This window comes from Lytechinus pictus, chromosome 9 (assembly GCF_037042905.1).
Source record: "Lytechinus pictus isolate F3 Inbred chromosome 9, Lp3.0, whole genome shotgun sequence".
Classification (NCBI taxonomy): domain Eukaryota; kingdom Metazoa; phylum Echinodermata; class Echinoidea; order Temnopleuroida; family Toxopneustidae; genus Lytechinus; species Lytechinus pictus.
Window position 1 is genome coordinate 695,187 of NC_087253.1, and position 22,844 is coordinate 718,030.

Consider the following 22,844-nt stretch of genomic DNA (forward strand, 5'->3'; position numbering starts at 1 on the left):
CTTATCAATACGTACCCCCACATGTACTGCTATCATTACTCAAAGTAAATACAATAATGGTTCCTTATCAATGAGTACCCCCACATGTACTGCTATCATTACTCAAAGTAAATACAATAATGGTTCCTTATCAATGAGTACCCCCACATGTACTGCTATCATTACTCAAAGTAAATACAATAATGGTTCCTTATCAATACGTACCCCCACATGTACTGCTATCATTACTCAAAGTAAATACAATAATGGTTCCTTATCAATACGTACCCCCACATGTACTGCTATCATTACTCAAAGTAAATACAATAATGGTTCCTTATCAATGAGTACCCCCACATGTACTGCTATCATTACTCAAAGTAAATACAATAATGGTTCCTTATCAATACGTACCCCCACATGTACTGCTATCATTACTCAAAGTAAATACAATAATGGTTCCTTATCAATGAGTACCCCCACATGTACTGCTATCATTACTCAAAGTAAATACAATAATGGTTCCTTATCAATGAGTACCCCCACATGTACTGCTATCATTACTCAAAGTAAATACAATAATGGTTCCTTATCAATACGTACCCCCACATGTACTGCTATCATTACTCAAAGTAAATACAATAATGGTTCCTTATCAATGAGTACCCCCACATGTACTGCTATCATTACTCAAAGTAAATACAATAATGGTTCCTTATCAATGAGTACCCCCACATGTACTGCTATCATTACTCAAAGTAAATACAATAATGGTTCCTTATCAATACGTACCCCCACATGTACTGCTATCATTACTCAAAGTAAATACAATAATGGTGCCTTATCAATACGTACCCCCACATGTACTGCTATCATTACTCAAAGTAAATCCAGTGCTGCAGTTGCATGTATATGATCCGATGGTATTGGTACAGGTTCCATTGAAACAGGGATTAACATTTCCAGCACATTCATCAATATCTAAAACATATAAATTTACATAGAAACATTACACTTATAACACATGTAACATATAAAAATACATAAAAACATATTAAATGTTATATATAACAAAGATATATATATATATATAAATATAAAGATATACATAAGAACGTAACCATACATCAATGCTAGAATCCATTTTTGAATGAAATTGATAGTCATATCTATACATTAACTAACACACAGGGGGGGGGGCTTGGGAGTATACATTAAAACATATTAAAATGTTATATATAACAAAGATGTATATATAAATACATACATCAAAACATAACCATACATCAATGTTAGAATCCATTTTTGAATGAAATTGATAGTCATATCTATACATAATAATAATAATAGGCATTTATATAGCGCCATCTATCTAGAAATATTATATTCCGAGGCGCACAAGAAACGAAAGAAAGAAAGTTTGGATGAGTGTCAAAGTGCCAATAACTAATACTGTTAGAAAAGATAAGACTTCAGTTTAGATTTGAAGGTCTCCAGTGATGGTATCATTCTTAAATATAACGACAAATTATTCCAGAGAGAAGGTGCTGAGGCAGAGAAAGCTCGCACACCATATGCTACACGTGTCTTGGGAGTCTTAAGAAGTTGCTGATGTGATGATCTTAGGCTACGAGCTGGTGTATAAGGCATGACAAGGTCTCGTAGATATGTTGGTGCCAAACCATTTAACACTTTCCAAGTGAGAAGAAGTATTTTAAATTCTATATGCTTCCGGATTGGCAACCAATGTAACTTTTGGAGAATTGGTGAAATGTGTTCATATTTTGATGTACCGGTTAAAACCCTGGCAGCTGTATTCTGAGCATACGGATGTTTATTGACATTGAGGTTATGTTAAATTACATCAACTAACACACAGGTTGGGGGGGGGGGCTGGGAGCATACCCCTAAAGGCGTTTTTAAACAAATATCTTGTCAGGGGTGAACTTCCCCTTAATAGTGCTGAGCACCCAGGTGAAGGTGAAAAACATATAATACACCTTTCATGAAATAACACATAATTTCACCGTTGTAAGGTTAATACCTGAACATGAACTGCCATTAATACTCAATTCAAAACCTTCATTACAGGCACATGTGTAAGATCCATTGTTATTGGTGCAGGTCCCATTACCGCAAGGGCTTTCCAGACACTCGTCTATGTCTAGTAGAAAAAAAGGAAAATATAAATATTACAAGGGCTTCCCACACACTTATCTATGTCCTGAACAAAGAAAGGAAAACTATAAATAGTCTAGGAGATGGGGGGCTTTATTCAGAATTTTTGGTGGGGAAGGTTTGACAGGCTTATCCGGGGTAAAATTGTGTGCTGATTCCAAAAATGTCAGTCTTATTGACCGTACTCACGACATTTTAGCCATTTTGTCCAATTATTGACCAAAAATGACCAATTTGACCACTCTTTGGAAAATGGTCCCTTAACAGAATGCTTTTGTAACCACATCCAATTAAAAGGGTCTATCTTAAGCAAAAATGCACCCAGATTCCAAATAAAGTGGTTTCATTTTCCAAATCACACTAGAAGTGGTCATTTTGGCCATGTTTTGACCAAAAATGACAATTTTCATGATTTTTTTTGTCCGAAATGTGTTACAAACATTGATCAGAACAAAGATTGGATGTCTTTAGTAATCCACATTTATGTTTAAAATGTGCGCTGGATCATAACAATCAACCTCATATAATTTATTCTGTCATTTTTGACCTATGACGGTCATTTTGGGTACTTAAGACATAAACTGACCATTCTCGCAGTTATGCATTATAAACTGTTCAAATAGGCAGGAAATTGAGGTCTGAAGCATGTATTATCTTCTTCCCTTATTGAATGGTAATGCATTCAAAGGTCCTTCTTGTGTAGAATTTTATGCTGATTCCAAATATATCAGTCTTGATGACCCTTTTCAAAAACTTATGGTCATTTTGCTCATTTATGTCCCTCAAAATGACCAATAATACAAGTTAAATTTATCCAAAAATACTTCGAATGTTTCCAGAATCTTAACAAGGGTGTGCTGTGACACTTAACATTGGTGTATTAATCCTTAAATTGAACATCTCAAAATTATTTTGACCTCATGTAACTTATTCCATCAGTTTTGAACTATGAGGGTCATTTTGAGTACTTTAGACATTACTGACCATTCGCGCAGTTTTGCATAATAAACTGTTCAAATAGGCAGGAATTTGAGGTCTTCAGTGTTTATTATTTTCCTCCCTTATAAGATGGGAATGCGTGTAGAATTTTATGGTTATTAAAAATAAATCAGTCTTATTGACCCTATTTAAAATCTGTTGGTCATTTTGGCCTCTTTTTGGCCCCAAAATGACTAATAACATAAATAATCCAATAATACTTCAAATGTTACCAGAATCATTACAAGGGTATGCTGTGACACATAACACTGGTGTATGATTCCTTGAAATTGAGCATACCCAAATTATTTTTACTACCTTGGTCATTTTGTCCACCTTGACCCCCGGGCATGACCCCTGCCCAATGTGTGTGTTAATTCACCCTATAGCGAACATGATGAGGATAGATTCAGGATTGCGTTAATATTAGCATCAGTTATTGTTAAATGGAGAAAGTTTGAAAACTTTTGAGTGAAAATCAATACAATGATTTCATATAGTCCAGTGTTATTGGCCTAACTATTGGACCCTGTGGTCCTTTTGACCACTTTTTCCTCAATGACCAGTGACCACTAATGCTTGATGATAAAAAAATGCCATCGTCAACGTCAAGCTCGTCACAATAATCATTCTCCCTCACATCAACATGCCGGAGATTATTGTTATTATCATTGGCGCTTTGGTACAAAATCTCACAAATGTGTACCACCTTGCAAATTCAAAAAGGCTTCAAACAAACAGGACACCAACAAACCAAAGCTAGCAACAACTAACCAATCTTCCTCAAAATCAAAAAGTCGCCTTTTCTACATCACTGATAGGAAAACTGGAATTCGTTTTTTGGTCGACACAGGAGCTGAAGTTAGCGTTCTTCCTCCATCAAAAGCCGAAAAACATCATCCTTCATCAAAATTCTATCTACAAGCAGTTAATCGCTCAAGCATTACGACTTATGGAGAGCGAAGCCTGACTCTCGACGTCGGCCTGCGTCGAGCTTGCAGATGGATTTTCATCATTGCTGATATTCCCATTCCTATCATCGGGGCAGACTTCCTTCATCACTTTGGTTTTCTTGTTGATGTGCGCAATCTCAAGCTCATCGACTCTTCTACAAATCTATCTATTACTGGCATCCTTTCTTCATCTCCTTCTATTAGCCCTATGTTTCTGAAGCCAGAAAATCAAGCTGCCTACAAATCTATCCTCGAAAAATTTCCTGATATCACACGCCCTGTGTATAAGGAGGCTGAGATCAAGCACTCCGTCACCCATCACATTGTGACGAAAGGCCCTCCTGTTTCATCCCGTCCTCGTCGCCTAGCAACCGACAGGTACAATATCGCGAAGGCGGAATTCGATCACATGCTGGAACTAGGCATCATTCAACCGTCTAGCAGCAACTGGGCATCCCCACTTCATATGGTGCCCAAGAAAACACCAGGAGACTGGAGACCGTGTGGAGACTATCGTGCACTAAATAGGAATACAGTGCCCGACAAATATCCCATTCCCCATCTTCAAGACTTTACATCTGCCCTAGCAGGCAAGCGAATTTTTTCAAAACTCGATCTCGTACGAGCATATCATCAGATTCCTGTCGATCAAGCAGATGTACACAAAACTGCCATCACCACACCCTTTGGGTTATTTGAGTTTGTACGCATGCCTTTTGGGCTACGCAATGCCGCACAAACTTTTCAACGATTCATTGATGAAGTAACCCGTGGTCTTCCATTTGTGTACGCCTACATCGACGATCTGCTCATCGCTAGCGAAAATGAAGAGGAGCACAAGCAACATCTCCAGCTACTTTTCGCTCGACTCTCAAAATATGGCGTCGTCATCAACCCAGCCAAGTGTGAATTCGGCGCATCTTCTCTCACCTTTCTCGGACACATTGTTGATGAGAACGGCATCCGCCCTCTGCTCGAGAAAGTCAAAGTCATCAACGATTTCCCTGTTCCTGATTCTCTTCGCAAACTCAGAGAATTTCTAGGACTAGTCAATTTCTATCGTCGCTTCATTCCTGATTGTGCAACTCTCACTCAACCACTCACCGATCTATTGGCATGCAAGCAGAAAAACAAAGCAATCCATCTCGATGATACAGCCCTAAATGCATTCAACTCAGTGAAAACAGCTCTCGCTCAAGCTACTCTCCTTTCACACCCAAAACCTAATGCCCCACTCTGCATTATGGTGGATGCATCAGATGTTGCTGTTGGAGGTGTGTTGCAGCAACACATTGACGATGACTGGCAACCCATCGCCTTCTTCTCAAAACGCCTGCAGCCAGCTGAGACAAGATATAGCACATTCGGACGTGAACTTCTCTCTGTGTATCTCACTATTCGTCACTTCAGACATGCACTTGAAGGACGACAATTCTTCATCTATACTGATCACAAACCTCTCACTCATGCCTTTAATGCTAGACCTGACAGGTATTCACCACGCGAAGTCAGACACCTAGACTACATATCTCAATTCAGCACAGATATAAGGCATATTAGTGGAAAACACAATGTAGTGGCAGACGCTCTATCTCGCATGGAAATCAACTCCCTCACTTCAACTCCTACCATTGATTTCAATGCCATCGCCGCTGCCCAGGAGGTTGACGAGGAACTCAAACAACTCACTTCAACCTCGCTCAAACTCGAACCTCTACCTCTTCCTATCTCTGACTCTACTATCCTATGCGATACTTCAACTACCAATCCTCGACCTTACATCCCATCTAAATTCAGACGAGTTGTATTTGATGCTCTTCACAACCTATCTCACCCTGGCATCAATGCTACCCAAAAACTCATCACAGACAGATTTGTTTGGCCTGGAATTAACAAAGATGTTCGAAATTGGACCAAAACTTGCATACAGTGTCAACGTTGTAAAGTACACCGTCACACCAAGACACCGATAGGTACTTTTTCAACACCTGATGCTAGATTCGATCACATTCATATCGATCTCGTGGGACCACTTCCTCCTTCAAATGGCAATGCATATCTTCTCACATGTGTTGACCGTTTCACCCGATGGCCTGAGGCAATGCCTATTCCCGACATATCAGCTGAGACAGTTGCCCGAGCATTCATTTCACACTGGGTATCTCGTTTCGGTGCTCCCTCAACCATCACTACCGATAGAGGTCGACAATTCGAATCTTCACTCTTTCAAGCTCTAACTCATCTTCTTGGTAGCTCTAGAATTCGAACTACATCTTATCATCCTGCATCAAATGGACTGGTTGAGCGCTTTCATCGGCAACTTAAAGCGTCACTCAAAACTACACCTTCTTCACGATGGACTGAAACTCTCCCTCTCGTCATGCTTGGAATTCGAACTGCAGTCAAATCTGATTTGGGATGTTGCGCTGCTGAGCTGGTATATGGAACAACTTTAAGATCGCCAGGTCAGTTTGTAGCACCTAATCAGAAAGATTGTGATTTGGACCCTAGCAACTATATCCATCGACTGAGAAAACAAATGGAGAACCTCAAACCTCAGCCCACTCGTATTCAGCATCGCAAACCACAGGTCCACCCTGATCTCACATCATGCACCCATGTCTTTGTGCGTCATGATGCTGTCAAGAAACCCCTTCAACCACCCTATGATGGCCCATATCAAGTCATCAAGCGAGCTGATAAGTTTTTCACCATCCTACTCAAAGGAAAACATGAAACTATCAGTCTCGACCGTCTGAAACCAGCATATTTGGAACCACCCATTTCAACAACCGTTCCAACCACTGTTCAACCTAGCTTATCTACTCCTGAAAACCCTAAACCTTCTCAAGTGACTACTACACCAACCACTAAGCCTACGCCTCCCTCCATCACACCTTCTTCATCATCTACCGAGCCTGAAATCAGACAAACTCGTTCAGGTCGAAAAGTGCATTTTCCAAAGCGCTTTGTTCAAGTCCTTCATTTTAATTGAGAAATTATTTTCTTCATTTGGACTATTACTATTTTCTTTGTTATCGACCGTTTCATTTTATTCAACGATCTAGGAGGGGGCTGATGTAGTATTTTCCAAATTTCATCCTTTTTCATTTCTCAACTTTGCCTTCTATTACTCATCATCTTCGAGAGGACATTACCCTTGGATACCAGTTACTTCCACTCCTTAGCAATAAACATGCCAACAAGTGGTCAATAATGACCCTCACACAGCACACTCACCTGTGACTCACTATAAATTCTCTGAATTGGTACCTCTCTCTCCCCTCTCTCTTTGTTTACATCCTACATCACATTTGGGATGAAAACTACTACTTTCTTTTCTGAACACACTTCTCAAAGTTTTCTTCTTCAGTAAACACGTGTCTTGAGAACGTCGTCAAATAACTTAATACATTTGTGGATTCCATCATCTCACTTGGAGCAAATTCATCCATTGCATCTTCCACAGCATACCATTTCAAATTTGCGTACTACCCTTTTTTCTCCGTTATTTTCACTAAGAGAAAATCCAAATACCGCTTGTGCTAGCCAAGTTATTTTTTGTGATATAATCTTGTGTGATTTTGTGTCATTGGGATTGTGCAATAATTGGAACACTTTGTTATATTGGAGGATTGTCTGTCGGATCTCTACACGCATAAAGTCGGTAAGTGGAGATTGGCTTATTACCATTTCATCTTATAAACCAACCCCCGCTTCAAATGTAAAACTGCGCGACTGGTCAGTTATGTCTAAAGTGCCCAAAATGGCCCTCATAGGTCAAAACTGATGGAATAAGTTACATAAGGTCAAAATACTCTCATGATGTTCAATTTAAAGATATAATAAACCAATGCTTGGTGTCACAGCACACCCTTGTAACGATTATGGTAACATTCGACATATATTTTGATAAATTGAACTGATGTTATTGGTCATTTTGAGGGACATAAGTGGCCAAAATGACCATAATCTTTTGAATAGGGTCATTAAGAGTGATATATTTGGAATCAGCATAAAATTATACACAGGATAGATCTTTAAATGCAATTCCATTAAGAAGATACATGCTGAAGACCTCAAATTCCTGTCGATTTGCACAGTTTATAATGCATAACTGCGCGAATGGTCAGTTTATGTCTGAAGTACCCAAAATGACCGTTATAGGTCAAAACTGACAGAATAAATAATATGAGGTTGATTGTTATGATCCAGCGCACATTTTAAAAATAAATGTGGATTTCTAAAGACATCCAATCTTTGTTCTGATCAATGTTTGTAACACATTTCGGACAAAAAAATCATGAAAATTGTCATTTTTGGTCAAAACATGGCCAAAATGACCACTTCTAGTGTGATTTGGAAAATGAAACCACTTTATTTGGAATCTGGGTGCATTTTTGCTTAGGATAGACCCTTTTAATTGGATGTGGTTACAAAAGCAATCTGTTAAGGGACCATTTTCCAAAGAGTGGTCAAATTGGTCATTTTTGGTCAATAATTGGCCAAAATGGCTAAAATGTCGTGAGTACGGTCAATAAGACTGACATTTTTGGAATCAGCACACAATTTTACCCCGTATAAGCCTGTCAAACCTTCCCCACCAAAAATTCTGAATAAAGCCCCCTATCTCCTAGACTAAAACAAGGGCTTTCCATACACTCATATATGTCTAGAACAAAGAAAGGAAAAATACAAATATTACAAAAGATTTCTCTTTCTGTGCATGCATCTATGTGAGAAAAAGAAAAAATATAAGAATAGCACTCACAAATAGCCTTGTAGATTCAATAGCCCTACCAAAAAGTAAATCTATATGGTAAATTGAACTGTATGGTAAATTGAATGGTATGCTTATAGTATTGTTTACAATATTATTATTTCTCATAACAGTTTAATAAACATGTAATTATAAATTACAAATTATAATAATGATATAACTCTAATAAAGTGGATAGAGGACCATACTAGATCTGAAGTGTATTTCATGAAACAAAGTGTAATTTTTCACTGAAAATTGTTATAACCTATTGAATTCCTTGCATCTGAGCTGTTTAGAACAAATCAGTGAAAATCACTGTTCCATGCAATACTCCATTGTGCACATACGACTAAAAAGAAGAAAAAAATCAGTTATGGAATAGGAATATAGACTGTATTAAAAGGTATAGCTGTGACTGAAATTATCTGAGTTTTGCAATCAATAATAATAATAATCAAATTGTATGTTACTCAAGCTTGCACAAATTGATTTATTTTATACTAAAACGAATGTGAATTGGATGATGGTTGTTTATACCCGAGGTAACACGCTCAGTTCAATAATGCTTTGCAGGCAATTACTCTTTGAAAGACTGATTGCAAACTTTGTTTGATTTTATGGGCCATGTCTGCAGATGTTACTAAAATATTATGAAGGTCTTATTATAAATACAAATCTGGAACTTGATTTGTGTTATATGGATTAAACAACACACAAAAATTAAATTTATGCAGACACCTTCAAGATATTTGTGACTGGAAAATCTTCATTAAATTCATCTTCCATAGAGATTAATTGCAAAACATCATAGTAAAGGGCAAATGCCTTTAATATATGAAAGCATTTAACTGACTACATACAAACCAAACTAAGCATAACTTACCATCACAAGCTCGTCCATTGCTAGACTCTACAAATCCTTCATTACACATGCAGATATATGATGACTGTGTATTGACACATATTCCATTAGCACAGAGTGAAGGATCATTAGAACACTCATTAATATCTAAACAAATAAAAAGTACATAAAATATTGTTCAAGATATTGTATTTTTAGTGGGAGATGGAACAGTTTTAACATTTAAGTACTTTCTTATGCTCAAATGAAAATCAGTTCATTAATGTTAGATTATAAAGTACAAACATATGTAACATTTGTTTGAGCATGTAAGAAATAAAGATTTGTTAAAACTTTCTTTCAGAAGAGATCTTTCAAGCATCATTAATCAAACTTTTCATCATGTACAAAAACAATTTCGGAAGCAGCTGTAAAAGTACCAGTCTTTTGTTGAGGTTAAATAATTTTTCTACATCCTCGATTCAAGGGTGAAAATGACTATTTTACTTTTTTTTTAAGAACTCATCAGAACTAATTCTAATTTGATCAAAAGCTTCATTACTATTGAAACTAGATAATTTGATTTTTTTAATGCTAACAGCCAGGGTCAAATGATAGCTTATTAAAAAACATGCCTCCTTTTTGGTCAAGACTCAACATTTCCATGAATATTTGTTTATCTTCAACAGGAAAACAGAAGACAAGGGGCTTTTAATCTCATAAAATATTAAAGAGCCCTCTAGCGATTTTTCACAATTGCCAATCGAAATAACCGGACGGTTAAACACAAACAGGAAATAATCTGAGAGGCACCTTTTAACCCCTAGGGGCTGATTCACCCCCCTAGGATCACTCGCGGACTTTTTACTTTTAAGTCTCGCACAACTTTTGAGACCAAAATTGCAACCCCCGATGACACGGTTCTGAAATTAGGCAACATTTTGTAAGTGCATGCAGACCCAAAATTGCTCAAAAATTTGAATTCGTGTACAAATCCAATGCAAATAGTGTTTTTAGCCAAAATTCATAGATGTATCATTATTTTTCCTTTTACTGATTAAAATTAATTAATTTCATCTTGTTTATGATCAAAATAAAGTCCCCGACAATATCCATTGAAAGACAAAAAAAGTCGAAAAACAAAAAAATACATTAGAAATTTAGAAAACAATAAAATACATGAGAATATAAATGTGATGTTGAATTTTTTTAAAAGTACATTTGATCAGATTCCTATTTAAGAGTTTGTGAACCAGGAGGCTGCACTCTACAAGCTCCGCTTTTTAGCAGCCTCTTCCATTTCCAACCTGATATGTAATAATCTTGAATATAATTTTTGTACACGGATACTTGAAATACATGTATGTTTTGTTTTTTGTACGTCAAAATGTACAAAGCAAACTGTAATTGTTCAAAATGGAAATAAACAAAATGAAACAAAAAAGTAGCATTTTAGGGGCATAATTTAGTTATAATTAGGGCAAACTTTTGATTTCATGCACAAATTAGCATATCTAATTAGCAATGGGATTTTTCACAGAATTTTACCTTATAGTTCTGTAGATTATACTATTGGTAACGCGCATGCCTATTTTTGTTGCGATCAACGGCCGAGATCTCAGCCCCCTCCCAAATCTTCTTAGGCATCAAAATGATTGTCAATGATTTTCACTGACTAATATTCTCTCATTAAATGATATAGTTTCTAATAGCTTTCTTTGTGAAAATCACTGACAAAAATCTTCATATAATGCCCCAAAGGAGCAGAAAAACTAACCTTCACAAGAAGTCATACTTGGGCTGGGTTGATATCCTGGAATACAAGTACATGTGTATGATCCTTCGGTGTTCATGCATATTCCAGTCCCGGTGCATTCATTATCACCATTGCACTCATTGATATCTACAGGGATAGAGAAAATGATTGCAGAATAAGCTTTTGAACCATATTACCCAGCATATTCAATGCTTAAGAGTAAATTCTCTTGATGAAAAATTCAAATTTCCATGTTTTCAAACAAATAAGAATTAAAAAATCTTCTTCCCAAGACCTACAGGGAAAGTCAGTACTTTCCTTTGGTTTTTCGTTCAGTTTGAAGTCCAAATAACTCCCAAATACAGTTAGATTCCCAAAGTACTTGATCCTTTTTTGACTGAGTTATTGATATCATGCAGATTATTAATTGTAGTAAGGTTAAAATGTCCATGTATGTAATAATACTTACAATATATATGGTAATATAATAATAATTCTTAATTACCTGGGGTTCAGCTCTAATGAACTCTTCTCCCAGCTGGCCCTGATAGTATGTTATCATCACCCTCCTTCATTCTCATAATCAGTGCCTTACAAGTAGACATATGTTCCCATTTAAAAAAAATCTTTGAATCAATATTTAGGATGAAACCAACAACCTGTCATTCAAAAGGCAAGCACTTTACCACTGAACCACCATATCAGACCTTTAAACAATGATTTAACCTCATTTCTAATATATCATTTTTAATAGACACCTGTAAAAAACATGACACGATATCTATATTTCTTAAACTATTTAATAGATGTAGACCAAATACATATTACAGCTGATTATTTCATTACACTACATTGTCTTACAATTTCCTTACTTTGTAATTTTGTTGTAAATTTAAAGTGAAATAAATCAAAGAGTGACATACCTTGGCACTGATCACCTGAATCATTGATTTCAAATCCTTCATTACAAATGCAAGAAAATGAACCATTGTTGTTTTCACACTCGCCATTCGTACACAGGCTTGAATCATCACATTCATTAATGTCTGGAAATGGGATGGTCATGAAAAACATGTTCATGCATTAATGTTAAAGAACAATTATTACAAACTATAACAGAGGCTTATTCAAATAAAGTTCAACAAAGTGCAGCTAACAATATAGTGCACACAATCAAAGGTATATCAGATGTAATAAAATGTTGCAGGGGAAAAGGGTCATCTTTTGTCGCAACGCAACAAAATAATGTGTACATTATTTTTTACTTTCTTTCTTTCTTTCACTGTGCATTGGGCACTCTGCCGAGTGGATATGGAACATTACAAATCCCATAGATTATTACTATTATTATTACAAAATACATTCTTTTACACTTAAAACTAGTGCAAAATTATATTCCAGATTTGCATGGGCAAACACATGACATCTTCAAACATGACTTAGGATTTCACTTAGGTCCTTGTATCACAAGTCATGTAAACAAGAAGAAATCATTATCACAACTTTGGATTATTTATTAAGACTCAAAGTTAATAAAGAATGTCTATTAGTGTAAGTGCAATTTATCTCAATATAGTTATCTGAACAATATGAAAATATGTTTCATACTTGTGTCACATCATATTTAGCTCAAGACAACAATTTGCATTGATTTTACAGACTTGCTAGCTTTTTCTAAGGTTTATGTTTGACTTAAAATTGCATTTTCTAATGTAAAAACTTATATCCAGTGGTACCCTGGAATATTGAAGCACAATCTTTTTACAGTTTCTTAGCTGTCATTTGTTAAGTGCAGATCCAAAACAACCAATCCTTCATTCCTCCACTTTGAAATTAAAGATTTTGATTATTCTGCTGGAATTAATGTTCATCAGTTCAGTTCAACTTTATTCAATTCCAATATTAAAAACATTTTACAACACATTGGATAAAAACATGCAATTCAAGATAGTATGTACACTGTACATACATATTGGTATAGATAGAGTATTGAAATTAGGTAGGCCTATAGCTGTAAAAAAACATGAAGGTCTTGTTAAGACAGCTCTCTTAATAACATAAGATTTGATCAATAAATAAAAGTGGATAACAAATTCAGTAAATAAAAATGAATTGCATCTTGCACAAAGACATGATTAAGCAACAACAAAAAAATGAGTTTATCGCCAATATTTTGATTAAATTGATATGTGGAAAATGAAAAAATTACATTAAATTAAAACATACCTAAACAAGCAGTGCCTGCATCATCTTCCATATATCCTTCATTGCATGTGCAGAAGAAAGATCCAATAGTGTTTGTACAAGTTCCATTGCTGCAAAGCTCAGTATCATCCATACATTCATCAACATCTACAACAGAAATAGTCATTATAATAGTAATAATAATAGAAGTAGTAATAACAATAATGGTACTTATAAAGTACAAAATATTCATAATCTCTGTGTGCTTCACAGATGAAGGAATTAATAAAGAATTAATAAAAAATTATTCATTTTAATTTCATTAGACTACAATATAAGTTACATTATACTACGGTAGAATATATTAAAGTTACATTGCATTACAATACATCATACATGTATGCATAAAATCACACAGTTCAATGATTGTGCTGTCACATATTTAAATTATCTGATATAGTTATGACATTAGCAATCACATTGCTGATTGAAGGATTTTGTTCATCATTTTATTAGAAGAATTTAATAGCAAGCAACAGACAATTCAATAATGTTTGTAAAAATTTAAGTATTTTACTTTCTCATCTTTATGCCTTGGTAATTATTGAGGGTGGTACATCAAGGTATTCATTCCTCTTGATTGAGCAACACCCCCGTACCGGCCCCCATCCCTTTTTTACTTTTTTTTTGTTTGTCCATAGAACATAAATCAAAATACTTGTATATCATTTTATGAATGATTTTAGCTACAAAGTGTTTTGATACCAAGTTTGAAATATATACAGATTTGAAGTTATACTTACTTGTATGTCAAATCAATAAAAGTTTTGACATTCTGATAACTTTTCTTGACAGCCTGGCTAAGGCTTTAATGAAGATTCAATGACGTAAATTATACTAAACTATCAAAACCATCTAACATACTAAAACATAAAAAAATCAGATTTAGGAGTCATTATGATCTTATTCCTTGCCTTGTCAAAATTAGGACTCACTAGGTAAGGAGGTCTAGTTTTGTTCTTGTTTTCCAAGAAAGCATTATAATGAGCAGTATACAAGCTGATCTATTCAAATACAATATACTACACAGTGTGTCCGAGATAGAGGAAACATTGATTCTCATTTAGTTTTTCCAAAACTAGCAATCAATTTATGGTATTCATTTGCAACATCAAAAAATTCAGACTTGTGCTGATCTAACATGAAAGGCTCACACATAGATGAGCAAGAAGACACTGAAATTTGAATGTAAAAAAATTGTGCGGAAAAATGGGTCATTTATTTTCTATCGTTCTTTAAGTTTCTTTATCTAATCTTGAAATGAGAGTAGATTTGGATTCACATATAAGTTTCTGCACAAATTGTTTCTTTGACATGCCTCAGTGTTTATTGTTTGTTTTCTCCCATGCGTAGACGACAATAAGCTTAGTCTCAAACTCAAATAAGAGATTTATCTCTCACTATCAGTGACAAGTTTGTTATTAATTCGTGTTCAGTGATCCACTGAAATAAGGTTATCTTTTCTGGTATGTGAGGTATCATAGAAAACAAGGCCCTATAATTACTGTATATTTAATTCCAGCATTGTTTATTTTTCTAAAGGTGAAGTAATACTCACCCTCTTGACTAACCACATTTTGTTGGGCAAGGGATCCAAACCGCTGGTTATCCGGAAGAGAATTGAAAAACACTGATTCTAACTCCATGTTATTCATACTCAACGTTGTGTTGACATCAACCCTGAAGTCTACATATGCATACTGACCGGTCACATTCACATTTAGTACTGTTACAGCAAGGCTGTTTAATCCAAGTTCTGAAGTACTTTGAAGGAATGAGAGCATCTGAGGAGTAAGGAAATACATTTAATGACCATGTGTGTGTATGATTTCACAGGGTGCAACTTCCCATTTTGAAACATTTTTTCTTTCTCTATACCGGTGTGTTGGCTCAGTTGGTAGAGCATCCGTCTCACAACCGGTAGGTCTGGAGTTCAAGCCTCAGCCGCATCACACCAAAAGACATTAACGCAAAATAAAACCTTTGGAACAAGATAGCTTGTGTGAAAACAGAAAAATCAAAGAAACAGATCAACGAAAGTTTGAAAAAAAGTTAGGAGCATTTGAATATTTTGATTACTAATGCTTTGGAGATCCTCCCATTGGCAACGCGACAAAGATGTGTGATGTCACTTGTGAACAACTCTCCCAGTACTTTTGACACTTAAACTGCCTCTTTTATCACATCTATCAGTAGATCATGTATTCTTTCTATAGGAATGCATGTAATACACATTTTCAAAGAATACATCATTGATACAGAGTTTGTATCACCATAAGAAAGGGCAAAAAGAGACATTTTGGGAGTATTTTATAGTCCACCAAAGGGAAAGTTGTTCATGTGTGACATCACACATCTTTGTAGCATTGCCAATAGGAGGATCTCAATAGCATTAGTGATCACAATATTGAAATGCTCATAACTTTCTCATTTGTCTGATTTTTCTCAAATATTCTGTGTTCCTATTCTTTGATTTTTCTGTTTCCACACAATTCCACATGTTCCAAAGGTTTCATTCCCCTTTAAAAGATGAGAGTTGCTGATATCCTGTTTGAAGTTCTATAATTTAGGGGATAGAGCTACGTCTATCTGGCACTGCACAGTGGCTGCCGGGCCCTTGATCAATTGGGCAAAATGAATTTTCAGAGTATATCTATTTCAGATTCTGTTTTGAAGAATAAAATATGGATTTTCTTTTTGCTTTCTTTCCATAATAGTCATTTTGGAATTTTTTTATAGTCAATTTGGTACAGAAGACAAGAAAACAGTGATTTCTATGTTATTCCTCCATTATGTACAAGAAACAACTATAAAATGACTACAAAATATTGTTGTTCATTACGCACAGCTTAGTTTATTGTTTACATATACACTACTCAAAAAAAGTTAAGGACCACTTTTTAAAACGTACATAAAGATTTTATACAAGGTGTTTTATTTCTGGAAATACCTCAGTACAACTGTCCTAAATGTCCTTAAACACGCTGTAATCAATTTCACGCATGGGTGGTTTCAGTTGTTGCACAATGTCTCTCGCATCACTGCACATCCTGAAAAGTGGGCCCCGAGGGGTATCAGCTACCGACATGAAGTGGTAAAAACGAATGTCTGAGTGTCTTTCAGGCAGTTCAGTAACGAGTGTGACCACCTCCTGCAGCAATAACGGCTTCACAGCGCTGTCTCATGGAGCTGATGAGGCGATTGATGTCTCTGACGTCCAGTGCATCCCATGCAGCCTCCAGAGCCACACCCAGCTGCTGCAGTCCAAGTGGATGGGCTTCGAGCTGCTCGAGACTCCTCCCCATCATGTCCCAGACGTGCTCTATCGGGTTTAAGTCCGGGGACCTCGCTGGCCACTCCATACGCTCAATCCCCTGGCTCTCAAGGAACTCGGTCACCACCCTAGCTCGGTGGGCACGGGCATTGTCATCCATGAAAATGATGTTTTGTCCCACATTTTCTGCAAATGGCACCACTATAGGTTCAAGGACCTCATCCCTGTACCTCACTCCTGTCATTGCTCCCCCTGGGACCACGTAGAGACGAGTACGGTTGGCGTAGGTGATGCCTCCCCACACCATGACGCTGCCTCCCCCATAACGGTCATGTTCTGCAATACAGGGGTCTGCAAATCTCTCTCCTGGTCGCCTCCAGACTCTCGAACGTCCATCATTGTGGTCAAGGGAAAATCTGCTCTCATCTGTGAACAGAACTCTACGCCATTGCTGTCTGGTCCATCTGACATGCTCCCGGGCCCAGTTGAGACGAATTCTTCTGTGAGAAGGGGTGAGTGGGACACACTGAGCTGGCCGTCTGGCATGCATATTGGCTCTGTGAAGTCGGTTACGGATTGTTTGAGTGGAAACAATCACTCCAGTTGCTGCAGCGAAGTCATTGTTGAGGCGGCGTGCACTGTGAAAGCGGTTGCGGAGGCTGAGATTCGTCAAGTAGCGATCATCTCTAGGGGTTGTCGAAACTGGTCGGCCACTTAGATGGTGTCTTGGCATTGCTATCCAGCTGTCCAGGATGCCATCAAACACAATGAAATCAATTTCACACATGCAGTTCTTTCATGTCTCTTGCATCATTGCAATGTGCCCGTACAAAAGTGGCTTCCAAAGCATTTTCTGTCTTTAGTCTCTACAATCAACAACTTGCTGACAATAGCAATGCCAAGATACAGCTGTCCAGAATGCCATCAAACACAATGAAATCAATTTCACACATGCAGTTCTTTCATGATGTCTCTGGCATCATTGCAGTGGGCCATAAGACAAGTGTCTTCCAAAGCATTTTCCGTCTTTAGTCTGTACAATCAACAACTTGCCTACAACAGCAATGCCAAGACACCACCTAAGTGAAACAGATGTAGCCAGAGCCCTAGGGATGCTGGAAGCTGGCCTCAGTCAGCGAAGAGTAGCCAGAATGATGGGCGTGTCACACAGTGTCATTAGCAGAGCAAATCAAAGACACCGAGAGACAGGGCTATACTCCGAGAGACCCCGCAGTGGCCGACCAGTTTCGACAACCCCTAGAGATGATCGCTACTTGACGAATCTCAGCCTCCGCAACCGCTTTCACAGTGCACGCCGCCTCAACAATGACTTCGCTGCAGCAACTGGAGTGATTGTTTCCACTCAAACAATCCGTAACCGACTTCACAGAGCCAATATGCATGCCAGACGGCCAGCTCAGTGTGTCCCACTCACCCCTTCTCACAGAAGAATTCGTCTCAACTGGGCCCGGGAGCATGTCAGATGGACCAGACAGCAATGGCGTAGAGTTCTGTTCACAGATGAGAGCAGATTTTCCCTTGACCACAATGATGGACGTTCGAGAGTCTGGAGGCGACCAGGAGAGAGATTTGCAGACCCCTGTATTGCAGAACATGACCGTTATGGGGGAGGCAGCATCATGGTGTGGGGAGGCATCACCTACGCCAACCGTACTCGTCTCTACGTGGTCCCAGGGGGAGCAATGACAGGAGTGAGGTACAGGGATGAGGTCCTTGAACCTATAGTGGTGCCATTTGCAGAAAATGTGGGACAAAACATCATTTTCATGGATGACAATGCCCGTGCCCACCGAGCTAGGGTGGTGACCGAGTTCCTTGAGAGCCAGGGGATTGAGCGTATGGAGTGGCCAGCGAGGTCCCCGGACTTAAACCCGATAGAGCACGTCTGGGACATGATGGGGAGGAGTCTCGAGCAGCTCGAAGCCCATCCACTTGGACTGCAGCAGCTGGGTGTGGCTCTGGAGGCTGCATGGGATGCACTGGACGTCAGAGACATCAATCGCCTCATCAGCTCCATGAGACAGCGCTGTGAAGCCGTTATTGCTGCAGGAGGTGGTCACACTCGTTACTGAACTGCCTGAAAGACACTCAGACATTCGTTTTTACCACTTCATGTCGGTAGCTGATACCCCTCGGGGCCCACTTTTCAGGATGTGCAGTGATGCGAGAGACATTGTGCAACAACTGAAACCACCCATGCGTGAAATTGATTACAGCATGTTTAAGGACATTTAGGACAGTTGTACTGAGGTATTTCCAGAAATAAAACACCTTGTATAAAATCTTTATGTACGTTTTAAAAAGTGGTCCTTAACTTTTTTTGAGTAGTGTATTTGAATAGCAGAGTAGTATGTTTCAATTCAAATAAGAGCACAAGAAATTTAGGAAGAGAATGAGCCAACATGTCTGATGGAGAGAAATAGAAGGATGCTGCAATGAGCTATGGCATCAATGGATAACCAAGCAGATAGCCAAAACAAATCATGTTTTTCATCTACTAATTCCCTCATACGTGTAAGCAAAAACTTATTGAGATGAAGATTAATTTGCTATTACCAAAATAAAGTAAGGTTTGATATTCCAAAGGTTTGTTAATTGGAAAACAATATAAGGTTTATTATTCAAATGGTTTCTTTTATACAAAACAAAATATGAATTGAAGTTTCGGAATAAATGCAACAAAGGTTTATATTAAAAAACCCTTTCTCATTTTTTCAGACGAATGGACATCTTGGTTTGTGCAATTCACCACTTCGGAATAATGAGCGTTTACCAAAGTGTAAATGGTTTTTAGAATTAGGAACATGCATAAAAAATCTACATTCACAGGATTTCATTCATACATTAGTAAGGAGTTTTAAAACTATTTCAAGAGTTAAGTTCATTCATATGCATTTATTTCGTTCGTATATTAAAAATAACATTTCCAAAACATATTGGAATATACAAGAAATAAAAATAATTTATGAAACAAGGAAACAGCTTAGAAGGCAGAGAAGCCTTATTGGTGCTGGCACCAATAAAACAAAATACAAATTATACACACAAAAAAAAGAAAAAAAAACAACTTACAATCAATATACAACACCTAAAAAAACTAAATACGTAACGTAAACAAAGTGAATATGGAACATATGATCGCCGGAAAGTACAAATTGATTCAATTGCTAACTTACATCTGCTTCAAATTGATTAAGATTTGCAGAAGAATCAAGAACAGTTGGGCTGGCTGGAACAACAAGTCCCAGGATAGCTTCAAATCTCACTCTCAATTCCAAAGATAATGAAGCTAAAAAAAAATTTAATCATAATGACAATTATAGTACTGATAATGATGATAATAATAATGATAATAAGCTACATGTAATAATAATAATTAGATAAATTAAGAGAATGATATGAATAATGATATATTATTGGTATATAATGTATTATTTCCATTTCATACCCACTTAGTCACTCCACATTTTGTTGTTCTAGAAAATAGAGTTTTGTTCATTTGAATATCTACATTATTCAAGTCTTGTATGCATGAATCATGTGAATTGCTCTGCATATAAATTTAATATAAACATTCCAATAGACCAGTTCGTAGTTACTCATGGACAATTTTGGTCACATGACCTTTCATTTCTTTCATTATGATAGGCAGATTTCAAAGCAAGATATTACGTTAGCTGGCCTTACATAGCAGGGTGAAGAAATTGAATAGACCAGGTGACTAGAATAGCACACCAATGAACACTTTATGAAGGTATTTGTTGCATTCCTACTTTGAATGCATATCATAGCATGTTGCACAATGTACTTGGCAAACTGTGAAATACCAGTCGTTCGTCATGTTCGTGGACGCATTGTTGTTTTTTGTGGATGTAAATGAAAACCACAATTCAAAAGAATACATGAATAATCAAGACATCAAAGTTGGTGCTTATCTCATTAGTTTTTAAACCACCATGTCACTTTAGTACAAATGACCTTCCTCTGATCATGCATAGAAACTTTTGATCATGCACAGAAAGGAACTACGAACTGGCATATAGGCACGTTGTGGACTAGTGGTTATGACTCTCGTCTTTCAATCTGAGGGACATGGGTTCAATTCCAAGCCATGTCATGTTTTCCTTCAGCAAGAAATTTACTCACAAAGTGCTGCACTCAACCCAGGTGAGGTGATTTGGTACCCTGTAGGAAGAAATTCCTTGAATGCTTGAGCGCCTATATGGCAGCCAAGCTAAAGTTGGGGTAATAACAGTAACAGGGCCCGCTAGGAGAAGAGGAACTGAAGTGGCCACCCTGGGTAAATATGCCATTATTATTATCATTATTATTATCATACCCTAGATCGTACACATCCGAAATGGTGTACTCATACCATGTCTTCTCCAAACACAACGACTGCTGAAACTAAACTTGATTAGACGAAGTAGTGGTGAATAATTTTAAAAGAAAGATTTTCTTGATATCAAGGATTTATTGCTGTCTTATTATCATTATCATTAATCTAGTTCCAATCTAAAGCACATGTTTATAAAAGCAAGCTGAATGCCCTGAAGTGAGCTATTTTGGAAAAGCTGAAAACTTCCCAAATCATACAGAATGTTTGTGGATTTTATTATCAATAATACATAAAATGATTGTAGCAGCTGGAAATTTTTAGCACTTTTATGAAAGAGGATACAAAGAGCAAATTTAATTACCCCTGCTATTGCTCTATATATCACCTTTATCACTATTACTCAGTGCATTCAATCCTACCAAGTATCCATTCACTACACCAGGGTTAAGGGCAACACACTGTTAATAAATTCCATGGCTGGGATTGGAACTCAGAATAGATAAGATTGTAAGAAGTTATGGCTATTGTAAATTAATGGAATATGTATTTATTTTGTTTGGCTGGAAATAGGCTAAATCTTGTCGAGATTGGTTTATCATGACGAAATACCTCCATTTGATAACACTATACCCCATTTTTTCTCAATGAATTCTCTTCTCCGAATACGAAAACCATACTGCCCCAGGCATGCAATGTAATTATCAAAACACCTGTTTCTTGACCTCGGTCCGAAGATAACGCAACAGCCCGAGTGCGGTCCGGGAAAACATGTCGCCATTTTTTATTCACTTACTTTCCTTATTTCGAGGTTGATTTTCTTCGTTCGAAATTGAAAATGGGCTAGCATTGAATTTCTGAATACAATATGCCTTTGAAAACGTGATTAAATATCGAATACAATAATTTAATTCCGAAGGTCCTTCTACAGGCAGAGAAGACTTACGTAATACACAGCTGTTGTTTATCATTTCGTCCTTGGCTCAACGCTCCTAATCTGGCCTGTGGGGATTACCTGGCCAAGCGGGGTTGATCAGGCGGGTGTTTCATAAAGCTGTTCGTAAGTTAAGAGCGACTGCATGGTGATCATGTCTTGCGGTAAATGGTACAAACCATTGGCGATGATCACCAGTCGTTGTTAAAGTCGCTCTTAACTTACGAACAGCTTTATGAAACGACCCCCAGGGCTTGGAAATGATGTTTTAGATTTTAAAATGCAAAATGGGGTGAAATACCGCAGTTTGCCATCTGATCTGCGGTCCGTTTTCAAACGGGGGTAAGACGTAATGTACTGTACATCAGAAGCGAGAGATTTTCATTTGTAATTTTGTTATTGTCATGAGAGGGAGTTCTAATTTTTGGACAGCATATGAAAGATGTTGACATGCCTTTGCATCAGGTCATTTATGATTTCATTTGTTTAATTAAATTGAAGGTTGAACCTTGCCACTTGTCAGAATTTAACAATGCATGGTCTCGCAAGCGGGCTAATTTGTGTGTCATTGTGGTCTGTGGAATGTTA

General features: G+C 37.2%; 1 protein-coding gene across 1 annotated transcript in view; it reads right to left on the reverse strand.

Annotated features, from left to right (window-relative positions):
* Positions 1-22,844, reverse strand: part of LOC129268468 (fibrillin-1-like) — a 137,315-nt gene that overhangs the window by 100,764 nt on the left and 13,707 nt on the right. The window contains exons 8-15 of the mRNA XM_064104441.1: positions 20,163-20,275; positions 15,250-15,475; positions 13,674-13,799; positions 12,371-12,493; positions 11,469-11,594; positions 9,734-9,859; positions 2,024-2,143; positions 835-960 (exon numbers count right to left, since the gene is read on the reverse strand). Coding sequence (XP_063960511.1) covers positions 835-960; positions 2,024-2,143; positions 9,734-9,859; positions 11,469-11,594; positions 12,371-12,493; positions 13,674-13,799; positions 15,250-15,475; positions 20,163-20,275 — 1,086 coding nt within the window. The remainder of the gene's footprint in view (positions 1-834; positions 961-2,023; positions 2,144-9,733; positions 9,860-11,468; positions 11,595-12,370; positions 12,494-13,673; positions 13,800-15,249; positions 15,476-20,162; positions 20,276-22,844) is intronic.